This window comes from Pseudoliparis swirei, chromosome 13, assembly GCF_029220125.1.
Source record: "Pseudoliparis swirei isolate HS2019 ecotype Mariana Trench chromosome 13, NWPU_hadal_v1, whole genome shotgun sequence".
NCBI classification, from domain to species: Eukaryota; Metazoa; Chordata; class Actinopteri; order Perciformes; family Liparidae; genus Pseudoliparis; species Pseudoliparis swirei.
Genome location: NC_079400.1, coordinates 4,812,390 through 4,830,994, shown reverse-complemented (window position 1 = coordinate 4,830,994; position 18,605 = coordinate 4,812,390). Strand labels below are relative to the sequence as shown.

At 43.5% G+C, this 18,605-nt stretch overlaps 1 protein-coding gene across 5 annotated transcripts in view; it reads left to right on the top strand.

Annotated features, from left to right (window-relative positions):
- vti1a (vesicle transport through interaction with t-SNAREs 1A) overlaps window positions 1-18,605 on the top strand; it is a 119,600-nt gene that overhangs the window by 80,004 nt on the left and 20,991 nt on the right. For 2 of the 5 annotated variants that reach the window (XM_056429781.1, XM_056429780.1), the window contains one exon: window positions 3,741-3,802. In XM_056429781.1, the coding sequence (XP_056285756.1) occupies window positions 3,741-3,802 (62 nt within the window). Of the gene's footprint in view, window positions 1-3,740; window positions 3,814-18,605 lie in introns of all 5 variants that reach the window. The other 3 variants (XM_056429785.1, XM_056429782.1, XM_056429783.1) reach the window with 2 other exon arrangements.

Below are 18,605 nucleotides of genomic sequence, written 5' to 3'. Positions count from 1 at the left end.
ACATATTTATAGTCTATCACCTCACAATTAGAATTTTCTTTTGTATTAAGTGGAATTAAAATGTTGTTGTTCATATGCACCTACATAGTGTCGCTACCTGTGCACCTTTCTCCAGGATTTCCCCCTTTTCTTGTCCTCATCTGAACGGCGATGTGCCAGCTGCCGTCCTTCCTCACCTACCCTCCTTTACTTCTCAGCACTCTTCTCCAGTTTCCCCTCTCTCTTTCCCACTTCCCCCTCAGAGAGCCCCCTGCCCACCAACCCCAAATCCTCCGCACTGCTTCCCCATACAGTGAACGGACAGAAAAGACCAAACACAGGAACGGGGCTCAGCACTGACTGCACCCTCTTAAAGACCACAACATGGCAGTGGGCCTCGCACAGGCGATTTCAAAGGAAGGCAAACATCTCTTTTCAAAACGGTGCGCAGCGTCTACTGAGAGTACCTGCTCAGTGTTTCTTTTGCTTTCTCTCTCTCTTCTTCCCATGAGTCTTCTTCGCTGAACCCCTTTAACCACATGTACACACACACACACACACACTCTGAAGAGGGCTTTAAAGGCAGTTTGTGGGGCAGAAGCCAAGAGAAGAGAAATCGAGATGTAAAGACACGGGATGGAAGAACACCTCTTTTGCATTAAAATGAAGGTGAAGGAGGTATAGTTTTAGCCATGAACAATCAAACTCACCTCAAAACACACACAAACACACACGCGCACACACACACACAGACCCCTATGCTCAGCAGGGGGTGTGGCCTTTTGTTTTGCTTTCATGGTACAAATAGAAGTCAATGGACGGTTTCAGCACTGGGTCAAATCAGTTCACTCCCAACTCTGAACCGAAGGGGTTTGAAGTAGGTGAGTTTTTATTCTCCAGGCCAGCTCACGCAGGGGCCGATAGGTATCATGGGGAGGATTTAAAGATTTATTCCCTAAAATTCGTATATTCTTGAATCAATAATGCCACGGTGTACAATTATTAATTTGTTCCGAACCCCCTAATGCCTTCAAATTACTACATTTTCTCTATTGAAAACATGAATGTTGCTTTATTTGTCCAGCTATATGTGATCTCATTATTGTAGGCACCATGAGTTAAATACTCTGAGTGCACCGCAACTGTGAAACTTAGCTGTAGCCTGCTACTTATCCTCTTATCACTTACTGACCAGACTAGCCCCAAAGCTATAACTAATGCGTCAACAGTTACATTTAAGTATTTTTAGAGTAGGATTCAAAGGTCAAATGACAAAGATAATGGTGATGGCCTTGCATTTGCATTATTACAAACATTTGCATTATTACAAACTGGGTGTCTGTGACAAAACTCCCAAGCGGCCCCACACTCTTTGGAAAAAACACACCTGCAATTACTGATTATTGCCATAGGTGGCGCCAAAGAGAACAAAACGCAGATCTTTGAGATTGTAACTTTATTAAGAAAATCATTTGCTCTTTTCTTTTCTAAATGTTCACTTTCGGCACTATAGGTTTAAATGATATGGCTCGGAGACTATGAGGAATTCGATGTCCAAATTATCTTTGTTTTATGATAACTGTGACATAATATCTATGGATGTTATCCGAGAAAGTGATCGAGTCCGTCTTTGCTGCTGAGTTCTGTTTTGAACTGTACATTAAATATGAATGTGGGGAACCACAGTTAATTTGAGTTAGTTTCCATTTAAGATTAAAGAGGATAGCAGGAGATTTGGTGAGAGGCTGTGGAGAGAGAGAGGAATGGAAAGAAGGAATGATTCAGAGAGAGATGTATTTTGGGAGGAAGTGTAAAGTATCTAGGGGACAGATCTGTGGGTAGAGGCAGACATCAGGCAACTGCAGGACTTGTTGTCTTTGCCAGAGGGCCCATACCCCGAGTCCCCCACCTCCTACCCTGTACCACATGCATCTTTGGCTCTCGCAACCTGCTTCGCACCGACCCAGGCTGCCAGAGGGCAGAAGGGAAGGATGGAAGAAGAGGAAAAAAGTAGCAGCAAAGGAGGGGTGGGAAGAGAGGGCGGATTGAGAGATGACTCCAAGATGAGCCAGAACATACGGGTAAAAGAGTGATGCTGGAGCCATTGTAGCGGAGAGGAAGGTTGGAAGAAGACATGTGAGGGATTAATAAATAGAATAAATTCCAGTATAATGAGTGTATAAGCACACTGATGAAAACAACTGAGTCAGAGTGGCTTTACTGGGAAAGTAGTTATGATCTCAGAGAGAGATGAAGATAAATGACTCCCTGCTGACTCCCTCTCTGCAAAAAGTCTTCCCCACATTCCCTCATCATCCTCTAGAAATGCGATTACAGGTAGACGTATGTGGCAGCTCACGGTGTCAGCAGTTTTTTTTGTAGTCCCACTCGCACCTTTTTGGCAACATCTCCGCCAACTCCTTTTCCCAGTGAAAGTGCCTACACCTGATAAGAGGATGGAATGAACACATCTCCCTGACCCCTGAGGGAAAAAAGACAGAGACAGAGAAAGAAGAAGATGGAGCTATAAGAAAGGGAAATATCCAAGGCAATTAACCCCGAGTAGCCATGTGTGTTATTTCAAGGCTGCCTTCAAGGACGCTCTGTGCTTGTTACATACGTAAACAGTAAAATGGTCCTCCTCACACATTTTACAACGGCATTCTAATGTTTGCTTTGCAGCAAGGTGAGCAGAAGGCTATCAGAAGGAAATGACCTCCTTAGTTGATGACTACTTTAAAGTTACAGAGATTTACTACCTGCAAATAACTACGGATGGCTCTAGTTCAAATACTTTGCAATACATGTTATGTTATGTTGGGGGGAAAAGGTTTGTCTCTAGACGGGTGAACCAGAAACCTAAAGCAACAAAAAAAAGCAAGCTTTTTATCAAAGGATCTGTGATTCAAGTGCCAAACTTTAGAGGGGCTTTCTGAAATTGCCCTTGAGCAAGGTACTTTGCCTTGAGGCCAGTAATACACGACTGTGTAACAGTACAGCCTCGCACAAGCTCAAAGTACCACTGTAAAAACTGAAATTAATTTAATGTTGCAACACGTTATTGGCAATTACTTGTTTTGTGTTAAAATAAAAGGTCGGTCCCCTTGTTGCTGGTAATCCATCAATCTGCTGCTGACATACGATGTTGTGTTCATTGCCAGTGTCCTCGGTTATGTAACAAGAGAAGGCCTCTCCTTTCTGTCTTTTACAATGAGATGGGCAATTGTTAAAAGGTTTTACAGGGTTCGTACGGTCATGGAAAACCTGGAAAAGTCATGGAATTTTAAAATGGTCATTTCCAGGCATGGAAAAAACGTAAATCCTAAAGGTTTTGGAAAAGTCATGGAAATTTGTCATCACATTTACGCGGAGTTAAAAATAATTAATGTGTTTTTTAAAGAAAGACGCTCAAAATATAAGCCGGCGTACGCTCTCGATACGCACAATGTTCTAAATTGTTCATGTTTAAACCGAGATTTCAGTTTGGTCATGGAAATTTGGTTTAAAGTCCTGGAAAAGTTATGAAAAAGTCATGGAAAAGTCATGGAAATCCATTGGTCAAAATGTGTAAGAACCCTGGCTTTAATGTCAGTGTATTTTGTCGTCAAAGGATGGTGTTATACTCTTGTATACTCTTGTGTATACTCTTGTACTCAGTGTTGATACTTGATGCTTCACTACTGGCTAGACGTAGACTGTGTTTCATAACCTTGAGAATCATTGTATCCGAATGCAAACTAAAACCTGTTCTGTTCCCGCAGCTGAGGGAAACGGACGCCAACCTGGGCAAGAGTTCTCGCATCCTTACTGGCATGCTGAGAAGGTAAGAGGCAGGTACGGACCTCGTTTCTGCACCTCTCTGTATGTCTCGTGCTTTAACTGCGCTGTGAGCTCCGAGTCATCAACAGCTCATTGAGTTTATTCTTATATTATCCATCTTTCTATCCATGATTAGTTGCTCTTTGCCACACTGCTTTGATATTCCAGAGAACACAGGTGGGGATAGATAAACAAACAGACCGTAGACAACATGGATGAATAAACACAATATTTGTATTTCAAAGGAAATATTATAATTCATCACGAGTTAAATTGACAGTTGACTTTGTCCACTTCTGTTTATTTTATTGTGACAACACCTATCAAACAACTACTCAACAAGGTGCAACTGCAATATAGAAATGCACTTCTTTGTAGCTTTGTCCTGTAGTGTAATTACCTTTGCATTGAAAATGCGGAAGGTTATGTTTTGATCGCCATTTATTTATTTATTTATGTATTTATTTGTATTCGTGTTACTCGCATAACTAAATAAGTATTAAACCGAATCGCATGAAATTTGGTGGGATGATTGGTTATTATCCGGGGACCATTTGATTAGATTTTGGGATCAATCGGGTCAAAGGTCAAGGTCATGAAAAGGTCAAAATCTTCTTTTTACCATAGCGCGGTCAATTTTTATCCAATTGGCATGCAACTAATGCCAAAACGTTCATAATTCAATGCCCAATCTTGTGATATGCGAAGGTATGCGCTCTACCGAGTGCCCATTCTAGTTACACATGTGAAGGTCATGTTTTCACTCATTCAGATTGCTCATGATTATGACTCGCTAACAAGACACTTATTGTACGTTTGAACGAACAAGCCGACAAACCGTGTGACGCTATTGTGTGTGTGTGTGTGTGTGTGTGTGTGTGTGTGTGTGTGTGTGTGTGTGTGTGTGTGTGTGTGTGTGTGTGTGTGTGTGTGTGTGTGTGTGTGTGTGTGTGTGTGTGTGTGTGTGTGTGTGTGTGTGTGTGTGTGTGTGTGAAGTGCCTTGGCTGACTGAGAAACAGGCAGCCGAGCATTGCATCGGATCCCGCAGAAAAAAGGCTGGAAAAGACAAGTACACACTGTACATGTCTCCATTCTTTTCTTCTATGAGCCTTTTTGTTTTTCACAAGATGCACTTACAACCCGTATCCAACTTGTCTTTGTCTCTCTCTCGTGCACGAGGCAGCCGACACGCACACACACACAAGCATTCACACGCAGATATTCCAATAGTCCTTGGATTGTCTTATGCAACTGCCACCTTTTTAGACGCACACACACACACGCACACGCTCTCACCGTAATGTCTTGTCACATCTCCATTTTATAAAGTGCCTGTGTGCCTACCCCTGAACCGTGACGACACGGTTTTGTTTCCCCGCTCCCTCTTTCTTGTTTTTTTTTTCTCCCTCCCTGTCGCCCACTGTGGATTTTGATTAAGAGTAATATGTAAATGACACCGACTAAATGTAAAATCCTCGGGCCAGAAAGGAAGTGTCAATTGAAATAGATGCTTCAGTGCCCGTAGACAATTTGGAGGGTGGCTCACAGGGCGGCCGGCAGTTACTAGAAAGGGAAGGCCCGAGAAGGGCTGTGACGCCGACTGTAACCAATATTTCTGCATATGTCTCCATTTTGCCAAGTCTGATTATGGGAGGAGGATCGTGTGTGCGTGTGTGCGTGTGTGTGTGTGTGTGTGTGTGTGTGTGTGTGGGGGGGGGTCAGCTCGCCTGGCACTTCACCCAAAGCTGTCCATAAATCATTCATCATTCCCTCCTCCTCCCCTCTTTTCTTCCCTCCACCCCCTTCTGGTGCTGAAGTAAATAACACACTTATTTCAATATTATCATATTAATGTTAAAGTTCAGCTGTCACCTAATGGGAAGACTTAATCAGACGTAGCATTTTAGGAGGCGAGCTGCAACCCCCCTCCGACTCTCTCGACGCATCTTTCCTCCTCTGGTTAGCGCCCCGCTCAAATCAGGATTTATGAGGGTCTTCCAAAGCGGGGCCCGGCTGCGAGGCTCTTCCACCGCCGCCCGCCTTTCTGCTTGATGGGAGCAGCGCAACGAACACCCCCTGTCATTCTTTAACAAAAAGTCTTTTTTTTTCCTTCTTCTTTTTCTTTTCGTTTCTTCGCTGTTTGGATAAAAGGACGTGTGTTTTGTTGTGAGTTTATGGACTGGAAACGTCAAATCTGAAGTAATTTATAACCAGAGCTAGAGAACTGAGAGCGAAAAGTAAATTCAGGATGGTTCAATGAATTTTTAGGCACCCTTTTAGGCAATTTGTTCTCATTTCTCTATTCATTTAATTATTTTCTCCCCCAGTTTTCTGCCTTTTTGATTAATTGTGTATTTGTGTGCGATGTCAGAGCATTGTAGTGTCTTTACACTGTTGGTTTGGTTTGGGGGTAGTTACTCTGTCATTCTCCACATGTCAGCTGTAGAAGTAGTTTCTTTCTTTAGGTAAATGTAGTACACTAAGGTGAGTAAGTGAAGGAGACATAACCTGTTGTGTTATATAACCTTTGTACTTATGACACTAAACCTATATGGACACAAACACTCACTCATACACAATTGTATATATATATATATATATTACATCTTTTCATTTGTTGGTGCTCCTTTTTGTTGTAATAAGCTAAATATAAAAGCCACTACAATATTTTTGTCCAGGCAAAGAGTTGCACTTTTTTTTTTTTTTACATCAATAACGGAGATTTAGCACGTTTTTCCTTAAACTGTGATAGTAGCAAATACATAACTACTGCAGTGATTGTACGTTGCTTATGATCAGTCAACACGTTGGCCTTCATCAGTGGTGAGACAAATAGATCCACTGTTTTTCTTTCACACCTCGTCTGAAGTGTCTTAATGGCCTTTGGGTTTCACCCCAGCTGAGAAACAATTAGACACTCATTAAGCTCGCTGTCAGAGTTCAAGAAAGCCAATTAACTTAACGACTTTGTGAATACAACTTATTGTAAGGACTATTCAGAAGCCCACACATCTCAAATAGCTGTGGCTTTGTTTAAAAAATTAATCTTACACATTTCTGACTGTGAAACCCATCACTGCAAAAAAGGGTTTTGATTGGCCGGGTCGTAATGACGTGTCAAACATCTGCCTCTGTCTCATTTACACAGTGGAGTGGATGTCAGTGGTCTAGTGGTGGGCATCCGGGGCATCCGCTCTTAGTAAATGTTTAATTCAATTTTGTGAAATCCTTTGGGTTTTAATTATACCGTGACAGGCACAGTGATCCTAATGAGGCAGAGAGGCAAACCTGAGATCATATTACTATCTATGATCATCAAATGATCCATCATCATTCCATTTAGTTCTTATTTGGCATCACCACCAGAACCTTTGCACCACTAAGAAAATATCTTGGAGAGCATCACCTTTTTACAAATCCGATGCGTTGCATTTCTTATTAAAAATACTTAAATACTTTTAGATTTAGATCAATCCAATGTCAAATATATATTTATAATATCTATTTACCGCACCTAAATCGCAGAAGCAGGTACTCTTCGGCATCTTAGAATATAAATTAATCCGTTGTAGAATATTCTTAATTCGGGTAGTCATTTTAGATTTGAATCCTCGTTGCCGTCAAGCAACACCTTCTGTGATCGCCTCATTGACAGTGAATATAACGCCGATTTATTACGGTCTGAACTTAACCCAATTTGTGAAATCAGACCAGGAGCGAGGACGTCTTTTATCAACCAGTGGTTCTGTAAAATAAAGAACACATGACCACACACTTTAAGCGTTTAATCATTCATTATTTTCTCTTTGAGATTTGATCCAACTGATATGAGCTGAACTCTCTCATGTCATGACATGTATGTATGTAAACTTTGTTCAGTGTGTTTTCCTTCTATCGTATCGGCCTTCATCATCCACCAGTTTGAAGTGGAGTGTTCCAGTTTGATGGATGTATGGGTTTGGTACGGTCTGCGTTGTGACGGGTTACAGCTCACAGCGTGGATCACAAACCCTGACTCGAGAAGCCACAGACCTTTTGATGAGGCATCTGGTGTTTACAAGGCATGATGACACGACGGCTTCTCGTAAATGGCCCTGTGACTGTGCTGTGAGCCTTCCTGCTGCTGTCCTGAACATCTCGAGCCGCTCACCCAGCACGGTCAGATCAGTTGGGAGTGGGGTGCGGCTCCAGACCCAGTTAGGACCACTGGGCCTCCTGGAAGCTTCATGGAAGGAGGGGGGGGGCACAGCGAAGGGCGATGAAGCTGGACGAAGAGGGGGAGGATGTATATTTTGAAGCAGAGGGGTTGTCTACTCACGCCGGCAGCTGATCCCACATGCAGGTGGTCGACTCAGTCGCCAAGCAGATCAAAAAGTCGAGGCCCCGGGTGGACCTCCCTTTGAAATGGGAATGGGGCCGAGATATCAGACGGAAAACATAAGCAAGCTCCGAGCCACAGAACAGCTCCATATTCATGGCTGGGACTGGCAGTAGCGATGGGCAGGGAAGATGGACAGAGCATCAGCCTTCAGAAGAGGACTCGTGCGCTCTGGACACTGATTCAGATGTCAGCCCATGAGCCAGGGATGAGGATGGTGCAGGAGCTCACAAGCAGATGCAGCCGCACTGTTACCAAGACACCGACTTCCTCCCTTGAGACGTGTCGTGACGAGCCGTCTTAATGTGCAGCCCAGTTTGTTTCTTTAATTTTCCACTGCAGGTACCTGTGGCAAGTTCAGTGCAAATGTAGTCCAGCCAAATGAGAACAAGCCCCTGAGTCTTGCTCTTACTGTTGATAATTCACTTAACCCTCCTGTTACCTTTAGGGTCAATTTGACCACATTCAATGTTTAATGTCGGTGTTCTTTGGGGTCAATTTGACCCCAGGCTGTTTTTCACTGTGTCAAACATATAAGAAATATCAACTTTTTTATATATTTAAAGGGCTATTTAGGTAGTCAACAAACAAACATAAAGTACCTCACACTTAAACTTGGGAAACAATATTAATTCTAATAATTTTCTGGAGGTTTTAATTGCTGGGGTCAAATTGACCCCGAGGGTAAAATATGTTAGTAAATGTTAAAGTAACAGGAGGGTTAAAGGAAGAATAAACCTTGTTCATATGACTAATTGGCAGAAGAAGTGTACATTTACAAATCAAAAGTTTCCTGCCTGCGTTATTCACAGGAAACTGGAAGTTTTCTCTTGTTTGTTTGGCCCAATAAACTCATGCGAACAATGTCATGAGCCAAGAGACCAGAGTGCACGGCCCCAAAATAACATCTCGAGTGGGAAACTTTTGATAACATCAGTAAGTTTTGCCTCTATCCTGTGCTATTGGCAAATATCTAATCTCTCTCTCTCTAATCATCTGTCTGGAATATTAACGACTGGGATATGTAGGTCACACAATTAATGGAATTGAACTCTACCAGTGAGCTGTGGTGGGATCGGAGTCTCGGGGCCCGCTTGAAATCTCGTTATGAAGTTGAACAAAAAGATTACATTTTTATTAATTGAAGCTGAAAGTGGACGATTGCAGTTCAGATGTTTTCTTCTTCCCCTTTTCCTATTTTTTTTCTTTTTACAAATTTATTTGCGTTGCCCTTTTTTTAGCCTTACGAAGAGCAAAAGAAAAGCATTATTACGCCGGTGTGGGGTCAGGAGAGTCGACCCGGTGGAGCAGCGGCAGCTTTCTGGCGCTCTGCTCTCGTTATACCTCTCGCATACAACCCTATGCACTCATGGAATTCTTCTTCTTCTTCCGTGTTTCATCAGAATATTTGAGCATACGCCATAACTTTGACATTACGTAAGACATTTCCTATTTCGCGTTCTATTTTACTTTGTATTACAGCTGAACTCGTCTCGGTAGCCACAGTCGAGCTTTCGTGTTTTCTGTCCCGGGAGTGGCAGATCGCTCCCAGTGGATCCCTCTCGCTCTGATCTCCTCTCCGTGTTGCTGCCACGGTAATTCCATGTACTACATTTAAACACATTCCCTTTGCTTTGCAATTTGTTCAGCCTGGCATCATTACCACCCCTCTCTCCCCCCCCCCCACCCCCATATTGCTGCATCCCTCTGGGTCAGTCCTATCCCTGGCCTTTTCTGCCCCCTCCAGGGAAGCATTCTGTGCTTTTCATGTCCAGTCTGTTTTCATAGTGCCAAAGCATGAATCGTTTCTGACCTCACTGCAACCCCCCTTGCTAAACTTTACACATAAACACGTAGAGCGCAGCTGTTGTGCATGTATGCATATTCTGGGAATATCCAGTGGATTGAGGGGAGCATGTAAGCCTGAAAAGGTATTTGCTACTGTTGACAAGCAAGTATTACTGGCCCCTCTTATATTCAGCGGGAATCAATAACAATAGAGACATTTATAATTCAACTTCTGTTTCATTTGTATAAAGTTACTTTACTTTTCGGTTTTGAATGTCAGATAAGTGTCTTGTTTGGAGAGACTTTTTATTGTCTATGTGTGTCTAAGTGTGTATGTCTGTGGCTACAGGCTGCAGCTGGGAGAATGACAGGGTGCGCCTCAGCCTCATTACTCGCTGCTCCTGAGCCAAACAAGCACCACTGACACCCCTCTCTCGCTCTCTCTCGCTCTCTCTCTCCCTCTCTCTCGCTCTCTCGCTCTTACGCGGGCTTTCTGTTCCTCTCTCTTGCTCTCCCTCATGCTTTATCGCTGTCTTTTTTTTCTCTTCTCTCTCTTCCTCCACCTCGCCCATTAGAGAGTGCTGATGGGACGTTTTTTTTGCAGAAGAGAAAATACACACACACACACAAGCCTGGGTTTTGTGTAGAAGAAGGGGTTGTTGACAAGGGCAAAGACGTGTTGTTGTTTTATATAAGGGATGCATTTGTCTGGTGAGGATTGACTCGCTCTCCTGGCTGCCAAAGCCCCCTTTTTCTTCCTACATGTCTCCCTCTCTCTATTATCTACCCTATAGTGGGCTTCTGTTTTTTGATAGGTGGGGACAAAGTTAAAATGATTCCAAAGAAGGCGGTGAAGAAATCCCTCAGTTGTCGAAAGACAGCTAGCTTTAAAGATGTGACATTGTACAAATACTTTATAATTCATTTTTAGGAAGAAGGTATTTGCAATCAAAGAACAACAGGTAAAAACGATGGTCAAATCTTGAGTGAAACTGCCATGTCAGCACAATTAGCTATCACCTAGTCCCAGAAATAGACATCAACGCTGAATTTAAGCATTCCACCAAAAAAAAGAACCTCTTTGCACCATTGCTTCTCCAAAAGCTCGAGGGTCAGCCATCCATGCCATCAAGGTGATGCTTCGTTAGACCTCGCTCATAGCATCCTAGTTGATGGAGCTTCTTTTCCCCCCTTGCTTTAACCCTGACAGACTGTCGTTCTGACGAGATGACTGGAGATCAGTGGCGCTCTCATCCCTTGAAGTGGCTCCAGGTGTCACTCCAAGGGTACCCGCCCTGTTTGATCTGCCGTCGAGCGCCTGTCGGGCTACGGCACCCTCTGATTTCCCGGTCAGAGGGGAGAAAGGCTCTCCTGTCCAAAAGTTCTCCTGCTACTTTTGAGTGACAGCTAGGGAGAGGGTAGGTGGCTAAAACCGCAGCCATAACCGTTTGGGAATGGACCGTTTCCTGTGGTCATTTTTTCCTAACTCCCATTTTGCAGCTATAGGGAACCCCCCTCACACCCACCCTCATGAAAGCATTGCATAGAGGTGATCTTGATATGATATGTGAGGTCCCAGCAGTCCAAACAACAGAAAAGGAAACAAAATAAACATCAGAGGACACCAAACCACTTTCACTGATCATGCCGTGTGCCTCGTCTTCCGAAGAACGGAACAAATCCCCTCGAACATCTTCAGATGCGGTCCGACGGAGGTCCCTGTCGTCACTGAGGAGTTGCACAAACAAAAAGGAACGGATGAAACAAAATGGAGGATTGGAGGTATATATCTTTTCAGCACACATAGATGCCTCCATCCTTCCTCCCTTTCATTTTATTATATCCGTAAAAAAAATTTCACCCACCTACTGTGAGCTTCTTCAGAAATTACAGGTGAGATCTCGGTCTGTGGCAGGGCCTGCCTTTCGTCTAGAGGGAGCAGGGGGAAGTGTGTGGGGGGGGGCTGGGAAGGAGAGGAAAAAGAGATTCGTGCTTTGCAGTACTGCTGTGTTGTTTGTGGCACTCTTCCCTTTGTGTGTCTGGCGATAACTTATTCAGCACAGGGCCATTCATCCGGGGGTTGAGCGCGGGCGTCCGTCAAGACGGAAAATAATGAGGCGACAGCGGCGCAGAGGATAGCTTTCTCCCCCTGCCTAGGTAGCCCCCTCCAACTCCTCCTCCTAGCCTCCCATTACCAGCCGATTTAAATAGATAATAGGGGGCCTTCTTCAGGACATTTTGAAGCAATTAGAAGCTCTCACATTGTCTCTTATTTGACTGTTGTTCCCACCCAGCAAGCCGTTGTGCATACTTTTGGGCATACTATGCAACAGCTGCCTGGAATATTGTGGAATGCCACAGCGTGACTGGATGCCAGTATGTGTCGGTGAGGAAATTAGGCTTTTTTGTTAACTATAGACTCTATCCCCATATGCGCATGTTAGGCACGATTCCATCTTGAGCCGTGCCAGGACATGGGATCTCTTTGCCATGTCAAGTTGCTCTTGGGCAGCATTTCTTGCCAGGATAAAGTGGCTTGTGTCCAAAAATGTGCCCTAAACATTCCTTCCCTGAACTTTCAGTCAGCTCTCATTTTGATTATTTCTCTCACCATCTTTGTACAGTTATTTTTTGGGGGGGGGCTAAAAACATACAGTGGCAAAGACCAGTGGAAAGGGAAGACCTCAGTCCCATGTGCTCGTGAACTACGTTAATCGAAATTATTACAGCTGATAACTTAATAAAGAAGCATGTCCAATAGGGCTCAATATTCTAGTTTGCGACTATGTGTAGTTTGTATTCCCGACAAAGATGTCCAAGTAGTTTTTCAAAAGTGTCTCAGCAAATCTAAGTCAGCTGTCTAAGTCGTGTTTGCACCAGGATAGATGGTTAAGTATAGTTTTGCTGTTATTGTTGTCGCCCTAAGATCTCTCTTTGGCAGGGTGCAAGAGCCTGAAATATTTACAAATGCTGAATTTTGACTCGTTTTCTCTTTTAATATTTTCTCCCAACCCATCAATCATTTGCTGCGCCTCTGTGCGTCGGCATCTCATCCTAACAGACCCCCAGGATGGTGCAACGAAACAAAGGCAGTACATTGTTGCCATCTTGTTGATGGCATCAAAGATCCCCTTTATCACAGCGGGCCAAACAATAAAAAAGGGGCCACTTTTCTTCAAGGAAGTGAAAAAGGTTGCAAGGCGAGGCATTTATAGGCTTCCATATTAAAGAGGAGCTCCCGTCACAATACTTAAACGGAGCATTGGTCTCTTTTCGAAGCAAGATGCCGAACCTTGAGTGCTTTTATACACAAAAATCCGATTTAGATTTTTTTTCTTTCCCCACTACGAGACAGATCTCTATACCCAACCCATCCCATACTTTGGTTTGATGCTTGCTCTAAAAGTCAGTTAGAAAACGAGGCTTAGAAAATATCTTATTTGCCCAATTTAATCGATGTCTCAGTTGACTATTAAATTAAATCAATGTTATTTCCCCTATTTTGTCATAGGAAATAGTTTATTGGGTCATTGTTTTTTTTCCTCATCTGCATATCTGTATCCAACAGCCATCCAAAATAATACAATACACTATAAACCATTGTAAATCCGAGCTATAATGCTATGGATAATATTTAGACACTCAATATAAAAGAATATGTAAGTGGTCTAATATCATAAGTTTCTTCATGGCAGTAAAACATAAGTAAACTAGAACGGGCACTCGGTAGAGCGCATACCTTCGCATATCACAAGATTGGGCATTGAATTATGAACATTTTGGCATTATTTGCATGCCAATTGGATATAAATTGACCGCGCTATGGTAAAAAGAAGATGTTGACCTTTTCTTGACCTTTGACCTGATCGATCCCAAAATCTAATCAAATGGTCCCCGGATAATAACCAATCATCCCACCAAATTTCATGCGATTCGGTTTAATACTTTTTTACTTATGCAAATAACACGCATACAAATAAATAAATAAATACACGGCGATCAAAACATTACCTTCCGCATTTTCAATGCGAAGGTAATCACTGCAAGCTGTTGCCGTGTATCGTTAACCCCATTCAGCGTGGTCATTGCCCCTGTAGAAAATTACTAATGTTCATACAAAGAAGCCATCATTGTAAACTGCTACCCAGCATGGGATCACAAAGGTCCTCCCTCTTTTCATGATAGAGGCCTTAAACTATCATCTCTTGTAGCCAAAGTTGTAAGGACAAAGCAGAGTTATGCCACAGAAGCCTGGAGAACCTTGATCAGCGGAGAAAACCCCAGTGAGGTCCAATGCCCATTTTTAGCCCAGAGACATAGGAAGTTTTCTAGATGTTGTATAATTAGACGGTATGCAGTTAATCCTCAGGGATGTTTGGCAGGCCCTGTCTTTCAATGTGCAATTGTCTTTGACTGAAAATTCTGCTTCTTATTCCTTCAAAAAGTGTTGACAGTTACAGTCAACACTTTTTGTCAGGGTCAAATAGACATATTACCTTGATATGCTGATAATCTAGCAATATTGTCAAAAGAAAATCTCTCGAAAAAATGTTTTAGTCAAGTGCAGTACCCGTTCAAGCCCCTGGCCTGGCTTGGGTTTTGGGGAGTGAACCAGCCATGCACGGCTGGTAATGACAGGTTCCATGTTGGCCGTGGCTCGCGGCCCGCAGCACTGTTTGTTTGGAGAGTGGTGCTCGGCCGTGAAGTGCCGGCCCAGCTGGCAGCAGTTCCGTTGCCCCCTTTGGCCCGATGGCTGGGGCTTGTTTGGCCCACACCAGCCAGGCAGACTGGCATCCAGGAGTCTGTGGAGGGGGGGGGGGGGGGGGGGGTCCGACAGACTAGAGGAGCTGTTGGCGGAGCACCCTAGTGCGAGGCGAGGCTCGTTGCCAACTGGAGAGAAGACTTCCCCACTCACACCAGGATCTTCACGTCTCTCTGGCGACAGGGATCTTAGTTTGCACCTCGAGGGTCAACACCATCCCTTCGTGATCCGTCTCAGCTTCAACAACCTTGCTCACAGAACAGCTCTGAAAACTTTGTAAAAATATAGTTTGATACCATTTAATGTAACACAACACTTTTTTTTTTAAACACATACATACAGTTTGCCTCCACAGTTCAGAAGTTCAGTCGCCCATATTGCATCTACCAAGGTTCTTGCAGCGATGTGAAATAAAAAAATGCTGACTATCAGGTTTTCACTCCTTTACTCTATAGAGTGTTATTTTTAGGATGAGTTGCTGTGTTACTGGCAACAGGAACAATAAATGAATGCTTATCACAATTTATAAAATCCATATAAACTAACTATTGACTAATTGGTCATAATAAAATGAGGAAAAAGTATTTTGAGAATTTCTTCGAATGTACATCAGGATACTATGAACTCTTTCAATCTGCCAGGCACTGTATTTTACAAAAGTTAAAGAATAGTCGACAGGCTTTTTGAACAACAAGCATCACAACTCGGTCTGTATCTTATCCTGTTGGCCACAAAGATAACCTCCACATAAGTATCCAGTTCTTTCTAAACCATCAATCACAGCCCTGAAAAGCAGCGCCTCTTAAATGTTAGAGACGCTTTGTTTGTTTTCTGAGTGTTTGCTAGGTAACATGGACATCCTGCCAGCCAAAGTGTAAACTTTAAACCCATATTCTGATGGCGCCAGGGTTAACATTGCTTCAGTGTTAAAGGGACGTTGTGAGGACATTGATGTCTGGGCCTAGCATCCTAGTGTCACTTTCCCAGCCTGTTTGTGGAGTCCGCCAATCCCCTCATTCTCCTCAGCTGACCTGAATGCATCACTGAGTATAAAACACATGTGAGGAGCCTCGATATCCCACCCAACAGCAAATTACCATTGCTATTGTACACAGCCTCCGTATTTCGACCTGGCTCACACTGAGGCTCTGTCGGTTAGATATTTTGCCCGACTCTTCAGGCCGAGACTCTATTTTATTTCACAAGACGTCGATGCACACCCGTCCCATCGAAAAGTTCCACTGTGGTGTAGCATTTCGGAACAGACTCGACATAAACCATTTCTAAACACTGGTTTCATTTCACCAATCTTTAATTACATCGTTTTGTCGGCCGAGGTAGAGAGTTGAAGCAAAGCACCGTGTTAGCAAAGCGTATAATAGCGAGGGATACCGCAGCCAGAGGACGGTGGGTTGAGAAGAGGGAAATATTCTACATAAGCAGATGCTGAAATAAAGCATAAGGTGTTAAGGAGACAGACTTAAAATAAAAGATTTCCAATCAATTTATTTGACCTATGGCCTGGATGACTTTTAGATTTTAAAAACGTTTTGTCATGTGATCTAACATCTGGTTTGTGTGTATCAATATTGAGAGATTTATTCTTATTTTAATAGTTTCTTAACTTGCTGTTCATTCACGAGGTGCTACATATTACTATAAACATAGAAATAGTTCCTCCTTTTTTGACCTTTGAATGAACCTCAACAAGTCAAGACAACAATCCACATTCCCGTTTCAGATATGAATCGTCATTCAGTTTGTAATGCGAGCTTCACGACTATTACAGCATTGTCACTAATATAATTGGCGTAGTTATTTTGTACCCGTCTTTCATTTATTTGTCACCGTTACCTCATTGCTCAACATATTTCAGCTTATTGTCAAGAGACCAGCCATAGTCACTCAATTAATTGTAGGTATACAAACCATTGGGTTGCGTTCCAGTGCACAGCGGTTCAGTGTATTATGGTGCCATGAAGAGTGTCGTTGTAGCCCAGAGCGATGGTTAAGCCTTCCTCCAGCCCTGTGACAAAGGCGGCTGTGAGGTCGCGCCCGAGGCCAGGACTATCAGAGCTATCAGTCCAGCAGAGAAAGAGCATAACAACAGGCCCTGCCAAATAATGGTGTCAACACTGGGATTGTTAAGCTTCATTTGTGCAAGGAATGCACCCGGTTTAATGGTGACACGTCGCTGTCTATTGACTCGATGGGCCCGGTTCTACCCCGCTGTTGTTTCTGTTCCTTTTGCCGAGCATGTTTTGTTTTAGACAGACGTATGGTGGAGTATTCTGTCTGTTGATTTGAAACATTTCCTTTTCCTCAAACTTTAAGATGTCACAAAGGTCAGCTGTCAAGGGTAGTTGGCCTCAAGACATCGATGTGGGTGTTGACATGATGACTCGTGTTTTACTGAAGCTTTTCTTACCTCCCACTCAGACCTGTATTGTCTTATATTTAAGTTAGGTTGTAGCTCATTCATCGATATTAAGTAGTAAGAATACTCCTGAAAGTCTGGCAGTGATTGCGTACGATTTAGGCTTATTCTCCTTTGCTGAATTTACAAGTTGACTTTTCAATTGCTTCTGCAGTTCTGGTGGGCAGACACATGCACTTAATGGTTTTGCGCAATAAGATCTATGTTGACATAAAAGAGAGAAGATGTTTTAGTGTGCAGCCATGCTTTTGTGAAGGAGTCTTTCCGGATTGCGCGTTGCCTTCTGAACTGTCGGTGTCCAATATTATTTAGCCCCCTCTGCCATACCTTACCCTCTGAGTTTCAGAGCTTCCTTCACCTGACTGGCTGGATAAAATGATTTATTTTCTCCCCTTTTCTTCTCCAGTCGGTATATTGCTTCCCCCCCACCGCCTCGTCCCTCTCCCTCTCTCTCTTAACGGTAAACGTTAAGATCCAGGAGTGGATCAATGGCTGTTCTCCTTTGATGTGCTCGGACGCATTACGAGCGGTGAGTTCTAATTGGAGCAGAGAGCTGAGGATCAATGTTGGCTGTAATTGCCTGACACAGGGATGGGTGTGAGACTTTATTATCATTAATATTTAGACATGATGTGGGAGGAACCGGCCGAGGCTAAATGTACAACCGAGGTGCAAGCCTTTGATCTGGAGAGATAAGCAGATCGATTGGGCGTTGGTGGGGGGTGGCTGAAGAGAAGGAGGTTGCGGAAAGTGTGCCGAGCCGGACGGACGAATTAGCGAGGCCCTCGACCTGGATTGTATCGGATTTCTTGGGGAAGTTTCCCTTCGGCACGGGAAAGGTTACGCTAGGCCTCAGTCCTGCCCATAGCTAAAATAACAACCTGGCTTTTAGTCAGCGTCGAGGGAGGAAAGAGGGCCAGTAGGTTTAATTTCAAGTTCGGTCACAAATTGGAGAGAAAACTATTTTTATTTACAGAATGGACACCGTTAGGCATTCATTAACTCAATAGTTACCGAAAGAGCAAAAAAAGTTCCAATTAGCCATGACCTTGTTTAGACATTTTTTTTTAACCTCACACGGTTTAGTTTTTCTCCAAGAATGTTACTCGTCGAGGGATGTTTTGAGATCGAGTAGTGAGAAGAAGGAAGGATGAAGAGATACTTCGTGTTTGTCTTTTTTGACGGGTCCATTGTTTGGAGACGTAACAGAATATGACGAAGGAAGAGGCCCTCCTGGGCTCAGGGCTGCTTCCTTGGTGTCAGCAAACACAAGATGCTGTTACCTAATCTTACTGGTAAAGGAGTGGGACTGTCTCGTGGAACACTCCCTGTCTGGCAGCATAACCAGAGGGGGCAGGGACTACCTGTGGAGGCTAAGGGCCCCGTTGAAACCGGGAGGCTGCGATGTATACGCTCAATTATGTCTCCTCTGTTTTGGTCAC